The following is a 19,729-nucleotide window of genomic DNA, read 5'->3' as shown; positions in this document are numbered from 1 at the left end:
GCTCTTCCCAGAACACTGATGGATCCATATACATTGTGGAAAGTGTTACTGGGGGTGGGGTGGGGAGGAAGCGATATCCCACTGCTTTGCACTTCATGAAAAATGGCCTGTGTCATACAGGGAGGCCCCCTTCAGGGGGTGGGATTGTATGCTAACAACATAAGTAGAACAAAGGACACATTTTATTAATGTTCCAATGCAGCCATTTTTATCTTAAAATCACCTACCTTACTGTTATTGTTTTCAATTATAATGGTAAAAAAAAGAAACAAACATAACTTTTTAGCAAATATCAATTTCTCAAGCAAGAATTCTGCTAGGACTGTCTGGGAGTGGTTTGAGTGAAGAGGGAAAACTAAAAACCAGATGTTATTGGCGGCGAGGTTTGAAACTCTCCTTTGTATTGGTCTATTAACTCATTTACCAAATGCTGAAGTCACCTTGGAAGGTCAAAACGCCATCCCAACAAAACAGGCAGAAAATTCCGTCGGCCTTTTCAAACAGCTCTCACACTAAAAGGGATTATCATAATTTTCACAATTTCACAGTGTTACTCAAACCTCATAGTGTGGAAATATATATAAAACACAGAAAAAATCATGTTTTTAGTCTTTTACATCACTGGGCCTTTAATAGCCGGAATGGTGTAGCACTTTATTGTAATGTCTTCATGACAAAGCATTAACTTATAGATTTCAGAGTCAGGGTTCTTTTGTCCCTCTTAACACTTCCATTCTGCTATTCCACACTAATTTTCATGAACACTCATTTGATTTGATTCAATTCTACACACTCTTCTCCACTCGGACCAGTGTGATATATCTCCCCAGGCAGTGTATTTGGCCCCAGGCAGTGTACTGCCTATCCTGCTTGGGGCCACGCCACCAGATCCTCTCATATCACACTAGCTAGCAGACAGCGTGGCACCCTGGTGTGACTCACTACGTAGAAAGCCATCGTCACTTACAAGAAGAGCAGGGGATCATGGTGACCTCCTAGCATATTAATCTGTTTGGCTAATCTACGCCAGCCACATTACTGTCCATTTTCTCTGGCTAATATGTGACAACACTAGCCAGCTGGCCCGCACTATTGATTTATTGGAGGATACAGGGTGGTGAGAGTCAGCGAGGAGCAGGATAGCGGCATAGCATTTGACAGCGGTGAGGTGCGGTGTGGTGAGGACCTCTCTAGATCACTCAGGTTAATACCGTTAAAAATGGATCGAACATCTATATCTCCAGTTTCTAGGAACTCCATCCAATGGAGGACTTCCAGGAACTAGTGGCCATTGGGTGGTTCACAGGAGGGTTAATGATGGCTGGGGTGGAAGCAAGGTCACTAGGGAACCCTTATAACAGGCCCATATTGAGTTTTAGGAGAGCCGAGCTGGTCTTAGGATGCTCTAAGCTAATTTGATCCGGGCTTAATGGCAACTTGAATGGCATTGTGTTGTGGGTTTCTAGCCTGTTCGTGTTCAAATAAATACATTTGGTCAAAAGCGGTGGCTTCACACTTTTTTGGGGGTGACTAATTCTAGCTAGAGGTGGCAGTAGCCAGATATGTTGTTGTAACCTTTCTTAGGGAGGCTTAGAGCTTATTGGATAAACCTGCAGCCTTCGTACACTTGGGGGTAAACAGTTTCCGGGGGGGGGGGGATTTTTGAAGAAGACATCCGAACAAATACAGTATTCATTCAATTACACCATCACCAGACACATCCCATCACTCACCCCCAACTCCTCGGATTCAGCAGAAAGCACACAAAATAACAAGAGTTGAGAGGTCGCCTCTGTAAACTCATTCATTCTCCCTAAACCCTGAGATTAACAAATTTAAGGAGGCTGCATGATCCAAACCTGCGTCTGAACTCCACCTTGTGCAGGACATGGCATTTACGAAATAAAAAAAGACGTGGGGGGTGGGTGTCATGGACGGGGAAGGGGGGGGGGGGGGGGGGGCAAGGTGGGTGGGTGGGGATCACTCGTCAAAATTTACAGCGTTCTGAGTCATTAGCCTCACAGCCAATTTGTTCAAAAGGTCTGCCATAATTCAATCAGGGCCGTGCAGGACACAGGCCTGCTGGCAACCTCTACTGGCATGAGTTTATTTATTTATCCATTGAGGTATTGGGCTCCGTCACTGAAACAGGGCCAGGGGAGGGTTCTTCTAGGGGGAGAATAGCTAACTGCTTATCGTTAGGGTTCAGGATAGGTACGATATAGTCTCAGTGTGGGGTAGGATCTGGGGTTATGAAACATACATTCATAACAGGCCTGAATCAACACTTCCTCAGAGGTGGTAAGAGGGCTCTGTCATTATCCGTCTGGGAGATAAACCTTGTAGATAACATGTCATGAAAAACCGCTTCAAAGAACATTGTTTTTTTCCTCCTTTTGTTTTCTTTGTCAAATCCTTAAACTAGCCCCGTCGTAATCATAGCATTGGAGACAAAGTCAGAGAGTGACTATTTCTTTCTCTTTCTCAAAAATGATTTCCTGGAACCGAGTTGTTGAGGTGAGGAGGGGGACAGTGAATGCCATGTCAATGCCAGGATGAAAACAGGATCCAACTGATACACGAGAAGGCCCTGAACAGAACATTTGTTGTTTTAATCCTTCACCCCATTTTTCCTGTAGGGCTGTTTTTTGAGAAAGCAGATTCCAGATAGTAACATAATACCTGTCTACCTCTGTAATGGACAGATTGACGGAAGGAACATGACAATCCTCGTCAGAGGCAGTAAGGGCAGCAGCAGCCAGTGCCAGGCGGCAGCTAGGCATTGAGAGCAGCAGGTTGTTTAGCATGCATGTTTAGCATGCATGGCTGGAGATACAAACTGGATTTATACACACAGGCACACAAGTAGGGACAACATCCTTTCCTTTTCGCTTCACAATAGACAACCCTGATTCCCTTATTTTATGGTGCTGATGGAATCTCATCTCATTTTAGTGAAAGCTTTTTGCATGGCCGTCTATTTCTAAGTCGGGGTGGGGGAGAGGGGGAAAACACAAGGCACAGTCTCAATCAGGGGACTGTCTCTATTGTGCAGTAGAGATGCATGGTCAGGCCATTGTGTCTGCTATGCTAATAGAAGCAGGAGTCTTTGAGAGAGCCGGCCAAGAACAGCAGCACTGGCTTGTCTCCGTAGGGTCGATGACATCAATAACAAGCTAATAATCCCTCGCCAGCGATCCACCGCAGTCTGCCTCCCCACCTGTCCCCAGAACACCAGAGGGAAGAGGGGGGAGAAAAAGAGGACACTTTCCTCTTCCTCACGGTTATGTATCGACAGAGCCCACTAGGGGCTGTCTGCTATTGATTGTGCTTGTTTTTTTTGTGGCTGAGAAAGGCGCTTGTTATGAGTGGCACGTACAGGCTGGGATCTTTGTTGTTGTGCATGTGTGTGTGTGTGATATTGTTGCTGTACTGCCTGCTGTAATGTCAGTCAGGCAGGGTAATTAGATGTTTGATTGGGGGAGCATGGACCGGTATGGTCTCGGGGGTGGTGGTGGTGCTGTATGTGTCTGTGTCTGTGTGTGTGTGTCTCTCTCTGTGTGTGTATCTCTGTGCAGCCAGTTCGCTCAAGATCTACTGTGAAATTTGACGTCCGTCCAGGTAAGCAGAATGTCAGGAGATGTCTTAAACACAGGCCACTAGACAAATAGAAAAGAAACCTCTCTGCCAATAACAGACATCATTTTCTGTTTTCTCCTCCCCACTCAGACCACTCCCAGACAGTCCTCGCAAAATTCTTGCTTGAGAAGTTAATCCTTGCTAAGAAGTAATTTTTTGTTTCTTTATGGCCATTTTAATTGAAAACAATCACAGGAGGTTACTTAATTGTTACCAGGAAATTATTTTATATTGAGATAAAAACAGCTGTGTTGGACTTTTAACCCTATCTCCAACATTGAGCCTTACCATAACCATTCGGAATTAATGCCTACATTTGTTTTGTTTTAACCCTATCCCAAACCTTAATGAATAAAGTTAACCTTCGGAATTGGACGTTTATGGACAAACATCGGATTCTGCAGTGTGTGTGTCCTTGTCTCGACAAACCATTTCTGTATCGATCTCGTTTATGCATGGGGGCATTGCTGAAACAGGAAGGTGCCTTTCCCTTACTGTTGCCACAAAGTTGGAAGCACAAAATTGTCTAGAATGTCATTGTATGCTGTAGCGTTGAGATTTCCCTTCACTGTAATTCAGGGGCCTAGCACGAACCATGAAAAACAGCCCCAGACAATTGTTCCTCCTCCACCAAACTTTACAGTTGGTACTATGCATTGAGGCTTGTAGCGTTCTAATGGCATGCGTCCGTCGGGCTGCCAGATGGTGAAGCATGATTCATCACTCCAGTTAACACATTTCCACTGCTCCAGAGTCCAATGGCGGCGAGCTTTACACCACTCCAGCCAACGCTCGTCATTGCGCATGGTGATCTTAGTCTTGTGTGCAGCTGTTCGGCCATGGAAACCCATTTCATGAAGTTCCCAACGAACAGTTCTTAGGCAGCTTGGAACTCGGTAGGGAGTGTTGCAACCGGGGGCAGATGATTTTTACACGCTACGCGTTTCAGCACTAACGGTCCGTTCTGTGAGCTTGTGTGGCCTACCACTTTGAGGTAGGAGCCGTTGTTGCTCCTAAACCTTTCCACTTCAGAAAAACAACACTTACAGTTGACCGGGGAAGCTCAACCAGGACAGAAATTTTATGAACTGTCTTGTTGGAAAGGTGGCATTCTATGAAGGTGCCACGTTGAAAGTCACTGAGCTCTTCAGTAAGACCCTTCTACTGCCAATGTTTGTCTATGGAGATTACATGAAGGGGTGTCCACATACTTTTGTATATATAGTGTATCTACACTGAACACAAATATAAATGCAACATGTAAAGTGTTGGTCCCATGTTTCATGAGCTGAAATAAAAGATCCCAGAAATGTTCATTACGCCCAAAAAGCTTAATTCTCTTTTTATTTTGAGCACAAATTTGTTTACATCCCTGTTAGTGAGCATTTCTCCTTTGGCAAGATAATCCATCCACCTGACAGGTGTGGCATATCAATACGCTGATTAAACAGCATGATCTTTACACAGGTGCACCTTGTCCTGGGGACAATAAATGGCCAATCTAAAATGTGCAGTTTTATCACACAACACAATGCCACAGATGTCTCAAGTTTTAAGGGAGCGTGCAATTGGCATACTGACTGCAGGAATGTCCACCAGAGCTGTTGCCAGAGAACTTAATGTTTATTTATCTACCATAAGTCACCTCCAATGCCATTTTAGAGAATTTGGAAGTACGTCCAACTGGCTTCACAACAGCAGACCACATGTGGGTGAGCGGTTGGCTGATGTCAACGTTGTGAACAGAAAACCCCATGGTGGCGGTGGGGTTATGGTATGAATTCACAGAGATACCGTGACAAGATCCTGAGGGCCATTGTCATGCCATTTATCCACCAACATCACCTCATGTTTAGCATGATAGTGCACAGCCCCATGTCGCAAGGATCTGTACACAATTCCTGGAAGCTGAATATGTCCCAGTTCTTCCATGGCCTGCATGGTTACCAGACATGTCACCCATTGAGAATGATTGGGATACTCTGGATCGACGTGTCCGACAGAGTGTTACAGTTCCCGCCAATATCCAGCAACTTTGCACAGCCATTGAGGAGGAGTGGGACAACATTCCACAGTCTAGAAGAAAAAGAAACGCACACCTATTTAGGCGAGGTGCTGGCTAGCGGGGTAGAAAACTTGAAAATAGGAGCTCAGATGCAAAAATTGAATTACCAACGTTTCGACAACCAAGCTGTCTTCATCAGGATACAACATTCCACAGGCCACAATCAACAGCCTGACAACTATGCGAAGAAGATGTGTCGCGCTGCATGAGGCAAATGGTGGTCACACCAGATACTGGCTGGTTTTCTGATGGACGCCCCTACATTTTTTTAAAGGTACTTGTGACCAACAGATGCATATCTGTATTTCCAGTCATGTGAAATCCATAGATTAGGGTCTAATGTATTTATTTCAATTGACTAATTTGCTTATATGAACTGTAACTCAGTACAATATTTAAAATTGTTGCATGTTGCTCTTATATTTTGGTCCAGTTTAATAACCAAAGGCTCCTCTCAAGGGGGAAACGTCACTCAGAACAACAACACAGTCGTAACAAGACAATACAGTTGAATCCACAGAGAGTAAGGAAAACCGTCATATTATACACAATCACATGCACGCACACAACTCTCTTCATTTATCCCCACCAAAAGAGAAAACCATGATGTCACCTTTTTTGATATACCAATTTATTTTGAAAGGTAACCCACTTACTCCACCTAGGGGGATTTTTGATAACTACATCTACAGCCAAGCATGATTGTGTCAAGTTCACTGTGTTGAAAGAATGTCCTTAACATACTGGATACTGTAATCTTATCAAAGCAGCTACATTAAGACTGGGTGTGTGAAGAAATTATACATTTCTTTCATTTCCTGTACAGTTACAATGAACTTTGGGATGAACTCTTTGACCAGATGGCACATCTATTTTTACCAGTTTATTTTATATTGAAATATAATTTTATTCTATGAAATTGCTTTAATTCCTGTTCACACCCAGTACACTATACTGTTGTCTTGACACTTCCACCTACCTCTCCCTTTTCACCCTCCTTTTTCTCCATCCATGTTTCACCTATTCCATGATATCATTCTAGACGTGGCTGTTCCCCCCAAACCCACATCATCACCTCTCCTCCACTAAACATCACCAACCATCCTCCTTTCCCTCTCTCCTCCTCCTCCTCCTTTCCCTTCACCTCCGTGGTGACGTAGTTCTTTATCAAACAGAGAAGAGCTCCCCATCGCCCCCTTTCTGCCACTCACCTTCCCTTCATCTCTCTCTACTGCCTCCATTCCCTCCATCCGTCTCCACCAGCGAAGTCTGGAGGAGCTGTAGGAGGACGGCTCAATGTAATGGATGGAACGGAGTCAAACACGTTGTGATTGATGTGTTTGGTACCATTCCATTGATTCCATTTCAGACATTACAATGAGCCTGTATAGCTCCTCCCACTAGCCTCTTCCCTCTCCACTGCCTCCCTCCTTCCTTCCCCCTTCCCTCTCCACAGCCTCTCTCCACTGCCTCCCTCCCTCCTTCCACCTTCCCTCTCCACAGCCTCTCTCCTTCCCTCTCCACTGCCTCCCTCCCTTATTCCACCTTCCCTCTCCACAGCCTCTCTCCTTCCCTCTCCACTGCCTCCCTCCCTTATTCCACCTTCCCTCTCCACAGCCTCTCTCCTTCCCTCTCCACTGCCTCCTTCCTTCCCCTTATCCCTCTCCACAGCCTCTCTCCAATGCCTATTTCCTCCCATCCTTCTTTCTCCACTGCCTCCCTCCTTTCCTTCATTGATTTTATTTCAGACATTACAATGAGCCTGTCCTCCTATAGCTCCTCCCACTAGCCTCTTCTGCTCTCCACTGCTTCCTTCCTTCTCTCCATCTCTCTCCACTGCCTCCCTTCTTTGTTACTTCCCTCTCCACCGCCTCCCTCACATCTGCCTCCCTCCTTCCCTCTCCACTGCCTCTCTCCTTTGAGCCTTCCCTCTCCACTCCCTCTCTCCTTTGAGCCTTCCCTCTCCACTGCCTCTCTCCTTTGAGCCTTCCCTCTCCACTGCCTCTCTCCTTTGAGCCTTCCCTCACCACTGCCTCCCTCCTTCCCTCTCCACTGCCTTCCACCTTCCCTTTCCACTGCCTACTTCCTTCCCCCTTCCCTCTCCACTGCCTTCCACCTTCCCTCTCCACTGCCTACTTCCTTCCCCCTTCCCTCTCCACTGCCTCTCTCCTTTGAGCCTTCCCTCTCCACTCCCTCTCTCCTTTGAGCCTTCGTTCTCCACTGCCTCTCTCCTTTGAGCCTTCCCTCACCACTGCCTCCCTCCTTCCCTCTCCACTGCCTCTCTCCTTTGAGCCTTCCCTCTCCACTCCCTCTCTCCTTTGAGCCTTCCCTCTCCACTGCCTTTCACCTTCCCTCTCCACTGCCTCCATCCTCCCCTAGGTCCCTCTCCACTATCTCCCTCCTTTCCACCTTCCCTCTCCACTGCCTCTCCTTCCATAGTTCCCTCTAGACTGATTCCATTCTTCCCTCTCCAATACCTACTTCCTTCCCCTTCCCTCTCCAATACCTACTTCCTCCCCCTTCCCTCTCCAATACCTACTTCCTTCCCCACTTCCCTCTCCAATACCTACTTCCTTCCCCTTCCCTCTCCAATACCTACTTCCTTCCCCTTCCCTCTCCAATACCTACTTCCTTCCCCTTCCCTCTCCAATACCTACTTCGTTCCCCTTCCCTCTCCAATACCTACTTCCTTCCCCCCTTCCCTCTCCAATACCTACTTCCTTCCCCTTCCCTCTCCAATACCTACTTCCTTCCCCTTCCCTCTCCAATACCTACTTCGTTCCCCTTCCCTCTCCAATACCTACTTCCTTCCCCACTTCCCTCTCCAATACCTACTTCCTTTCCCTTCCCTCTCCAATACCTTCTTCCTTCCCCTTCCCTCTCCAATACCTACTTCCTTCCCCTTCCCTCTCCAATACCTACTTCCCTCTCCACTGCCGCCCTTCTCCCCTAGTTCCCTCTCCACTCTCTCCCTCCTTCCCTCTCCACTGCCTCCCTGATTTCCTCCTTTCCTCTCCACTGCCTCTTTCCTTCCCTCCTTCCCCCCTTCCCTCTCCACTAGCACACTTCTTCCTTCCTTCCCAGCCCCTGCACTGCCTCCTTCCTTCCCTCTCCACTGCCTCCTTCCTTCCCTCCTTCCCTCTCCACTGTCTCCCTCATTTTCTCCATCTCTCTCCACTGCCTCCCTCCTTTCCTCCTTCCCTATCTACTGCCTCCCTCCTTCCCTCTCCACTGCCTCCTTCCTTCCCTCCTTCCCTCTCCACTGTCTCCCTCATCTTCTCCATCTCTCTCCACTGCTTCCCTCCTTTCCTCCTTCCCTATCTACTGCCTCCCTCCTTCCCTCTCCACTGACAGATTCCTTCCCCTTCCCTCTCCACTGCCTCCCTCCTTCCCTAGTTCCCTTTCCACCCCTCCGGCCTTCCCTCTCCACTGCCTCCCTCCTTCCCTTGTTCCCTTTCCACCCCCTCCGGCCTTCCCTCTCCACTGCCTCCCTCCTTCCCTAGTTCCCTTTCCACCCCCTCCGGCCTTCCCTCTCCACTGCCTCCCTCCTTCCCTAGTTCCCTTTCCACCCCCTCCGGCCTTCCCTCTCCACTGCCTCTCTCATTCCCTAGTTCCCTCTCCACCGCATCCCTTCTTCCCTCTCCAATGCCTACCTCCTTTCCCCCTTCCCTCTCCACTGCCTACTCCCCCCCCCTTCCTTCTCCAATTCTTCCCTCCTCCCCTAGTTACCTCTCCACTGCCTCCTTACTGTCCTCTCCACTGCCTCCTTCCTTCCCTCCTTCCCTCTCCACTGCCTCCCTCCTTACCTCTTCACTACCTCTCTCATTTTCTCAATCCCTCTCCACTGCCTCCCTTCTTTCCTCCATCTCTCTCCACTGCCTACTTCCTTCCCTCCTTCCCTCTCCACTGCCTCCCTCCTTACCTCTTCACTACCTCTCTCATTTTCTCAATCCCTCTCCACTGCCTCCTTCCTTCCCACTCCACTGCCTACTTCCCCCCCTTCTTCCCTCTCCACTGCCTCCCACCTTTCCTACTTCCCGCTCAACTGTCTCCCTCCTTTCCTCCTTCCCTCTCCACTGCATCCCTCCTTTCTTATTGCCCTCTCCAATGCCTCTCTCCTCCCCTCCCCACTGTCTCCCTCCTTTCCTCCTTCCCTCTCCACTGTCTCCCTCCTTTCCTCCTTCCCTCTCCACTGCATCCCTCCTTTCGTATTGCCCTCTCCAATGCCTCTCTCCTCCCCTCCCCACTGTCTCCCTCCATTCCTCCTCCCCTCCCCACTGTCTCCCTCCATTCCTCCTTCCCTCTCCACTGTCTCCCTCCTTTCCTCCTTCCCTCTCCACTGCATCCCTCCTTTCTTATTGCCCTCTCCAATGCCTCTCTCCTCCCCTCCCCACTGTCTCCCTCCTTTCCTCCTTCCCTCTCCACTTCCTCACTCCTTCACTCCTTCCCTCTCCACTGCCTCCCTCCTTCCCTCCCTCACCTATTTGGTGATGTAGTTCTGTACCAGATTATAGAGGAATCTCTCCCCATCATCCCTATTCTGCTCCCACTATCCTTCTCTTCCTCTGTTCCCCCTCTCTCCGTCCCTCCCTCTATCCTCACCTATTTGGTGAAGTTCACCTTTGCACCAGACTGTATAGGGTCCCCCCCCCCTCCATCCCTCCGTCCCCCCTCACCTCCTTGGTGACGTTGTCCTGCACCAGGCTGTAAAGGGGCACGATGCGGCTGACCTCCAGCAGGACGGGGATGGGCAAGGGCTGCTCACGGCCTGCCTGATGGCACAGGTGGCAGGCCGAGGGGCAGCTGCCCTTCTCCTCACAGCGAATCTCCACACCGCTCACCAGGTCCTCCGCCAGTAGCTGGGTCTTCAGCAGCCCAGACAGGTAGCTGATGAAGGGCATGGATTTGAGCTCGCGCCTGCTGCCCTGGTCTGTCACCTCTGGGAGATGGAGAGGAGAGGGAAGGAGAGAGGACAGGGTATGAAAACTGAAAAACTGTCTATATTCTAACATCAGATTATATCAGTCCTAACCTTAACCATTATGAGAAATAGCTGACCCTGTGTCAGTGGTTGGGAGCAACACCTACCAATTCAAACACAGTTTGTGACAGACAAGGGAATTTACCTTTCATTTAGCTTTATTTACACAGGTTAGTCTCATTGAAATTAAATCTCTTTCGCAAGAGAGACCCCATCATTATTGATAGAAGGTTGTCTGGACGATGAGAGGACCAGATCCAAACACATATAGACTGACACACAGAAACTTGCATCAATGTATGTCTGCCACATGTCCTGAATTGCCATAACACAGGACTGACAGCTGCACTCACTACTTTCTATCCACTCCGTCTACACTCTCCCCTGACTGAGTTTCACATGACCGCCTCACTCACATCACATGTGCTGCCATCTGGATCTACTTTCTATTGCGGTCAACCAAAATAATCCCTCATTGTCATAAACTCCTCCACCGGGAATGAACGATGGGTGATGACTTATTCCTGCATAGTGTAAATAAGCATTGTTTGATTTTCTCATCGACGGGGAATTCTCGCGCATAACGTTCTGTGCCAGCGGGCTAACAGTGTCACATTGGAAAGGAGTGAAACAGGGAGAAATGTTAATTGAGTGTTGAGTGTTTCCCTGGATGGATGGATGGATGGATTGATTGATGGAATGAAGGAAGGAAGGAAGGAAGGAAGGAAGGATGGATGGATGGAGGGAGTGAAGGAGACAGCCATGTGTTGCGGAGGCAGATGTGCTGTCTGTCTGTGTTGATGAGAGGAGAGACCAGACAGGCTGGAGAGAGGAGTCTCTCTCAGCAATGGCAACATTGAATCAAATGTACAATATGGAAACTGCTGATGGGGGGAAATTATATTAATCATGTGCTATGGAGGATTTTGCTTAATTCTTCCCAAAGTGTATTTATTGTGGGGGTCTTCATAACACCAAGTGGGTATGAATGTTTTCATGGTATATCAGAATGAGTAGTGTTTTTCCAATCTGTATACCTTGTCTAAGTAGTTCCATTACCTAAACTGTACATGTTGCTGCACAGGAGCAATGTTATTGTGGTTGACTATGAGTGAATTAATTCCAGCCTCAGTCTCTCATTGTGTGCCATTATGTGGCCTACAGGTTTACTCCAATTGCAGAGCAATCAACTGACTCATATCCGTCTCATATCCAGACGTCTAGGAAAAAGGCTGAGCTAGAGCTGAATCAACAGAGGGAGGAGTACACCAGGCAGAGCCAGAGGTGGGAACCACTGCATAAACACAATAACATGCAGATGTGTTAGCCTGCTAGTCCCTAACCAAAGGCCAACCTCACACAGTCACACGGTTTGTGCTAGCTACACTTTACAGGAGGGAGGGCAAAAAAGAGAAAGTGACATTCTTCAAGGTAGAGTAATTGGGACCAGCTTAGAGTAAAAGTCATTTTAGTGCTTCGGAATATTTCACAGAGGAAAAAAGAAAACATACAGTGTGTGAACTTAATCAGCATGTGTGTCCGTTCTCTTAAAACTCACTAGTCTTGCTTTCTTTCTCGACAGCTCTTTAAAACCCAGCCAAGTATAGGGCTAGTTATGCCTTCAGGTTCCAATCCCTCATACACACAAACACATTTCGAGCTGTACTAGCTCACAGAACATCAGTGAAAAATAGCTTCCACTGGGGTAGATGGGGGGGGGGGGGGGGGAGCAGAAATGTAACACAGGTGCAGATTATCTGATGTTTTCAGGATAAGATCACTAGTCAGTGACAGAGTTCTAAATGAATCTCCTATGTAAAAACAAACGTTCCACTGCCACACAGAGAGAAAAGGAACGCCAGCTAGAATGAGAACATTTAAACAATGAGTGTACAAATCATTAGGAACACCTGCTCTTTCCATGACATAGACTGACCAGGTGAATCCAGGTTAAAGCTATGCTCCCTTATTGATGTCACTTGTTAAATCCACTTCAATCAGTGTAGATGAAGGGGAGGAGACAGTTTAAAGAAAGAGTTTTAAGCCTTGAGAGAATTGAAACATGGATTGTGTATGTGTGCCATTCAGAGAGTAAATGGGCAAGACAAAAGATTTAAATGCTTTTGAATGGGGTATGGCAGTAGGTGCCAGGCGCACAGGTTTGAGTGTGTCAAGAACTAACGCTCAACAGTTTCCCGTGTGTATCAAGGATGGTCCACCACCTATAGGACATCCAGCCAACTTGAGTCCACATGGGCCAGCATCCCTGTAGGAACACTTTCGACGTCTTGTAGTCCACGCCCCGACAAATTGAGGCTGTTCTGAGGGCAAAAGGGGGTGAACTCAATATTTGGAAGGTGTTCCTAATGTTTCGAGAATTCGGTGTACTGTATTTCCTGAAATAAAAACGACAAACACGGAGATAAGACCTGCGTGACAGTCGATACGTTTCCTCTTTCATTCAACACATGCAAGTGTGTGAGACAAACGGTACGTCATCAGACAGTGTATTGTACGTGTAGTTTGATAATAGGCTGGTGTTGTGGTGACGCTATGGGCTCCAGACACAGGCCCAGCTACAGAGCAGAGAGCGTATGAAGGGACTGGAGTAGTGGAAGAGGAGGGGGAGGGATACTCTCCTCCACATCCTATGTAAACAGGCTCAAGGGGTGGACCTAAGAGTCCAATTACATGCACTCAACACAAACACAGAAAGAAGCTGTTATCACTTGGCCCTCACAATAAAACACTGTGATTATCCCAGGTTTACTGCAGGCTTCGCAGGGCAGCTCACATCATAGCCGGCCGCATATACACCCATCCCTCTTCCTTTCCCCTTCAACTCCATCCGTTACCTGCGACAATAACTTCTGGAAGTTAACATTAACCCCAAAGCCTTAGATAGGATTGAGAGTATGAAAAGTGGAATATATGCTCCACTGTGATACATGTTCCATGAAATACACTGAGATTCTAGGCAGACAACTTACACATGACACCGGTTAACACATCCCTTATGCATTAATTACAGGTGTGTAGGATCATTACAACCATATTAATCCTATTAAATTACTGAAGGGGCTATGAACCCTCAAAGTTCCAGAAAGGGTTGAAAATATCAGCTAATTGGAATGAATGGTAGTAAAGGCATATTCCAGATTTTACTTATGTAGGAAGAAGTCAGGCATATGATACAGTACCAGTCAAAAGTTTGGACACACCTACTCATTCAAGGGTTTTTCATTATTAGCTTTATTTAGCTTTGTTATGGAAGGTTTGAATTCTCTTTTCTGGATTTTGATAATTAGAGGGTATCCTTCTAATTCTGCTCTGTATGCATTCTTTGGTGTTTTACGTTGTACACTGATGATGTTTTTGTTGAATTTGCATGCAGCAGCTCAATTTGGTGTTTGTCCCATTTTTGGGGATCTTGCTTTGTGAGTGGACCCCAGACCTTACAACCATAAAGGGTAATGGGTTCTGTAACTGAGTCAAGTATTTTTTGCCAGATCCTAATGGGGATGTCGGATTTGATGTTCCTTTTGATGGTGTAGCAGGCCCGTTTTGCCTTGTCTCTCAGATTGTTCACGGCTTTGTGGAAGTGACCTGTGGTGCTGATGTTTAGACTGAGGTAGGGATAGTTTTCGAGATGGAATTTGTATTTGTAGTCCTGGCAACTGGACCTTTTTTGGAACACCATTATTTTTGTACACTGTCAGGACCCAGGTCTGACAGAATCTGTGCTGAAGATCTAGGTGCTGCTTTAAGCACCAGATCATCAGCAAACAGTAGACATTTGACTTCAGATTCTAGTAGGTTGAGGCTGGGTGCTGCAGACTGTTCTTGTGCCCTCGCCAATTCGTAGGTATATATGTAGAATAGGGTGGAGCTCAAGCTGCATCACTGTCTCACCCCGCAGCCGTGTGAAAGTAAATCTGTGTTTTTGGACAATTTTAAGAGAAACACTTATTGTTTGTGTACTTGGACTTTATAATGTCATATGTCTTTCCCCCCTCTTTCCATCCATTTGTATAGCAGACCCTCATGCCAAATTGGGTCAAACGTTTTTTTATACCAACAAAGCATGAGAAGACATAGCTTTTGTTTAGGTTTATTTGTTTGTCTATTAGGGTGAATACGTGGACTGCCGTACGGTCATTTGGTAAAAAGCCAATTTGACATTTGCTCCGTACATTGTTTTCACTGAGGAAATGTAGGAGTCTGCGGTTAATGATAATGCAAAGGAATTTCCCAAGGTTGCTGTTGATGAATATCCCACGGTAGCTATTGGGGTCAAATTTTGTGGATTGGAGTGATCAGTCCTTGGTTCCAAATATTGGTGAAGATGTCAGAGAGGACAATGTTAAAGAGTTTAAGTACAGCCAATTGGAATTTGTGGTCTGTATATTTTACCATTTCATTTAGGATATAATCAACACCACAGGCCTTTTTGGGTTGGAGAGTTTGTATTTTGTCCTGTAGCTGATTCAGTGTAATTGGAGAATCCAGTGGGTTCTGGCAGTCTTTAATAGCTGATTCTAAGATTTGTCATTGATCTTGTATATGTTTTTGCTGTTTGTTCTTTGTTATAGAGCAGAAAAGATTGGATAAGTGGTTTATCCATTATCTCCATTTTGGATGGTAACTCTTTGAGTGGTTAGATTCTATGGATTATTCAATTACATTGAGCTGATTTCTGTGCTGTTCATATTTTCTTAGTGTATTTCTGTACTGTTTTAGTACTTCACTATAGTGGAAGGCGTAGGCTCAGGTTTTCTGGGTCTCTGTTTTTGGTTGGATAGGTTTTCTTTCTTAGATTTTTGAATTCTTTTGTATCATTGTTGTTCATTTTCCTAAGTTGTCTGCTTGACAATTTATATATTTGAAATGTCAAATATACTGTTTAGGCTTTCTACTGCCAAGTTCACACCTTCACTATGGCAGTGAAATGTTTTGTCCAGGAAGTTGTCTAAAAGGGATTGATTGTGTTGTTGCCCAATAGTTTTCTGGTAGGTTTCTACACTACTTTCCTCCTTAATATTATGCAGTTCCTTTGGCTGTGATGCCTCATGATTGAGTATTACTCTGTTCAAGTAGACTGTGATTTTGCTATGATCTGATAGGGTTGTCAGTGGTCTGACTGTGAACACTCAGAGACTCTGGATTGAGGTCAATGACAAAGTAATCTATAGTGATACTGCCAAGGGATGAGCTGTAGGTGAACGTACCATAGGAGTCCCCTCGAAGCCCCCTCGAAGCCTACCATTGACTATGTACAGACCCATCTTGCGACAGAGCTGCAGGAATTGTGAGACATTTTTGTTGGTTGTTTTGTCGTTGTTGTGTCTAGGGGGGCATATTGGGGAGGGAATGCTGTCAGCTCCAGGTAGGTGTTTGTCCCCCTGAGTGCTGAGAGTGTCAGGTTCTTGTCCAGTTCTGGCATTTAGGTCACCACAGAAGCGTACATGTCCCTGGGCCTGGAAATGGTTGATCTCCCCCTCTAGGATGGAGAAGCTGTCATCGTTAAAGTATAGGGATTCTATATAGGCAACAGACATGAGGACTTTTCTCTCTGTTAAGATAGTTTTCTTATTAACTTCTGGCCAGATGTAAAATTACCCTGTTTTGACTAATTACATTTTTTTTTATAGCTTTGGTACTATTTTAACAAGTATGTGGTAAATTTTCAAATCTTAGTACAAAACTGAAAACAGATCATCAAAAAGGCTGTTATTTCAGGTGGTGGCCATAGGACCCGTCAAAGAGGTGGCCATAGGACCCGTCTAAGAGGTGGCCATAGGACCCGTCAAAGAGGTGGCCATAGGACCCGTCAAAGAGGTGGCCATAGGACCCGTCAAAGAGGTGGCCATAGGACCCGTCAAATAGGTGGCCATAGGACCCGTCAAAGAGGTGGCCATAGGACCCGTCTAAGAGGTGGCCATAGGACCCGTCAAAGAGGTGGCCATAGGACCCGTCAAAGAGGTGGCCATAGGACCCGTCAAAGAGGTGGCCATAGGACCCGTCAAAGAGGTGGCCATAGGACCCGTCAAAGAGGTGGCCATAGGACCCGTCAAAGAGGTGGCCATAGGACCCGTCAAAGAGGTGGCCATAGGACCCGTCAAAGAGGTGGCCATAGGACCCGTCAAAGAGGTGGCCATAGGACCCGTCAAAGAGGTGGCCATAGGACCCGTCAAAGAGGTGGCCATAGGACCCGTCAAAGAGGTGGCCATAGGACCCGTCAAAGAGGTGGCCATAGGACCCGTCAAAGAGGTGGCCATAGGACCCGTCAAAGAGGTGGCCATAGGACCCGTCTAAGAGGTGGCCATAGGACCCGTCAAAGAGGTGGCCATAGGACCCGTCAAAGAGGTGGCCATAGGACCCGTCAAAGAGGTGGCCATAGGACCCGTCAAAGAGGTGGCCATAGGACCCGTCAAAGAGGTGGCCATAGGACCCGTCAAAGAGGTGGCCATAGGACCCGTCAAAGAGGTGGCCATAGGACCCGTCAAAGAGGTGGCCATAGGACCCGTCAAAGAGGTGGCCATAGGACCCGTCAAAGAGGTGGCCATAGGACCCGTCAAAGAGGTGGCCATAGGACCCGTCAAAGAGGTGGCCATAGGACCCGTCAAAGAGGTGGCCATAGGACCCGTCAAAGAGGTGGCCATAGGACCCGTCAAAGAGGTGGCCATAGGACCCGTCAAAGAGGTGGCCATAGGACCCGTCAAAGAGGTGGCCATAGGACCCGTCAAAGAGGTGGCCATAGGACCCGTCAAAGAGGTGGCCATAGGACCCGTCAAAGAGGTGGCCATAGGACCCGTCAAAGAGGTGGCCATAGGACCCGTCAAAGAGGTGGCCATAGGACCCGTCAAAGAGGTGGCCATAGGACCCGTCAAAGAGGTGGCCATAGGACCCGTCAAAGAGGTGGCCATAGGACCCGTCAAAGAGGTGGCCATAGGACCCGTCAAAGAGGTGGCCATAGGACCCGTCAAAGAGGTGGCCATAGGACCCGTCAAAGAGGTGGCCATAGGACCCGTCAAAGAGGTGGCCATAGGACCCGTCAAAGAGGTGGCCATAGGATCCGTCAAAGAGATCTAAGAGGTGGCCATAGGACCCGTCAAAGAGATCTAAGAGGTGGCCATAGGACCCGTCAAAGAGATCTAAGAGGTGGCCATAGGACCCGTCAAAGAGATCTAAGAGGTGGCCATAGGACCCGTCAAAGAGATCTAAGAGGTGGCCACAGGACACATCAAAGAGATCTAAGAGGTGGCCATAGGATCTGTCAAAGAGGTGGCCATAGGACCCGTCAAAGAGGTGGACATCAGAGAGAGGGAAGCAGATGGCATAGAAAGGTTGTGTCTAATGAATTCCGGGCCATCATCATTGGTCATGTGGTAAACAGAGGCCTTACCATGGCAGAGGCTGCCGGATTAGGTCACCCCAATCTGAAAAAAATAAACTGGCAATTCGATAATGAGAACATTCCACCAAGAAAGCCGGTAAATCTGCAGGATATGCACTCTCTTTTACCATTACATTTACTGTAAATTACATATTGTAATGCATGTACATTCACTAAACATGTTACAGTATTCTTACAGTATGATCTATTGACAGTATACTCTGTTTATACCCTCAGAGTTTACAGAAGTCCCCATGGTGGTTGCCATGTGCTGACCGACCAGCAGAAGTGGGCAATGGTGGAAATGGTGAGGGCCAGGAATGACATACAGGCTGTCTGAAATAAAGCAGGCCATTGAGGAGAACAATGACACCATTGCCAATGAGGCATCCATCAGCCTACTAACAATTGCTCCCCTTCTAAAGAGGCACCAGGAAACACATTTACCTGGTGCGCTTTGAGAGAAACAACGACTGGGTGAAACAACTGCAGGCCTAGTATGTTCAGATACAGCACTATATACTGTATAACTGTTACTATTTGATGCACATGCTACTTCACAATATCATATTGGAACTATATTGTAAAATAAATAACTAACCAAAATATATTTTTAGAAGGTGATGGTTCTTGATGCAGCTGTGAACCATCACAAGTGAATATTTGTTGATGAAGCGGGCTTTAACCTGGACAAAACTTGGCGCCTGGGGCGGAACCTTATTGACCAACGGGCGACCGTCCAAGTGCCTGGACAACGTGGGGGAAACATCTCCATGTGCACAGCTATCTCTGAAGATGGTATGGTAGGAAGTAGGCCATGACTTGGATCCTACAACTCTGCACACCTCATTGTGTTTCTCTATTAAATTGAGCAGGCTTGTCAAGGTGAAAGGGTCACTTATGTCATTGAGTGGGACAATGTCAGGATCCACCATGCAGAGGTGGTTCAGGCATGGTTTGGGCCCATTCCCGATTCGTGACCCTATACCTGCCCCATACTCTCCTTTCCTCAACCCTATTGAGGATTATTTTTCAGCACAGAGGTGGAAGGTGTACGATCGCCATCCCCATGAACGTGCCATCCTCCTTCTGGCCATGGATGAGGCATGCGACGACATCAATGCAGACCAATGTCAAGCTTGGATTTGGTTTTTCCTACGGTGCATGAACAATGAGGACATTCACTCGAAAATAATTAATGACCAACTGCTCAAGACAAGCTTGATTCAAATGAATGCGTGCTAAACATATATTTAACATTAATTTAATTTGTTTAATTTCATTTCTTACATTTAATTATAGACAGTACACCTATGTTGCAATTGTATCTGAACAAAATTAAATACATTTTGAATTAATGATTGTAGAGGATGTCTTCATTGATCACATCTTTGATTTCACATTCAATATATATTATGGAAATTCTAGATTTTCTGACAGTTTTGTTGGGTAATGTAAGTAAGTGTGTTGCGTAATGTGCAAACTGTAATCTACTGTCATTTACAGTACTGTAGCATATTACTTTCAGCACTTCTATGGGCAATTTGCATCGTTTGCCATTAGATAAAACTGGTAGGCAAAACTACAACTTTGAAAACATATCATTATGTTGTGTTTTGGCAATTAAAAGAATGTACTCATTACATTT

General features: G+C 46.7%; 1 protein-coding gene across 1 annotated transcript in view; it reads right to left on the bottom strand.

Moving 5' to 3' along the window:
- Positions 1-19,729, bottom strand: part of LOC109868476 (astrotactin-2) — a 413,904-nt gene that overhangs the window by 84,633 nt on the left and 309,542 nt on the right. Inside the window, exon 17 of the mRNA XM_031802536.1 lies at positions 10,381-10,643. Within this exon, the coding sequence (XP_031658396.1) occupies positions 10,381-10,643 (263 nt within the window). The remainder of the gene's footprint in view (positions 1-10,380; positions 10,644-19,729) is intronic.

This window comes from Oncorhynchus kisutch, linkage group LG23 (assembly GCF_002021735.2).
Source record: "Oncorhynchus kisutch isolate 150728-3 linkage group LG23, Okis_V2, whole genome shotgun sequence".
Classification (NCBI taxonomy): domain Eukaryota; kingdom Metazoa; phylum Chordata; class Actinopteri; order Salmoniformes; family Salmonidae; genus Oncorhynchus; species Oncorhynchus kisutch.
Note: the sequence above shows the minus strand (reverse complement) of the source record. Positions and strands in the feature narration are given on the sequence as shown.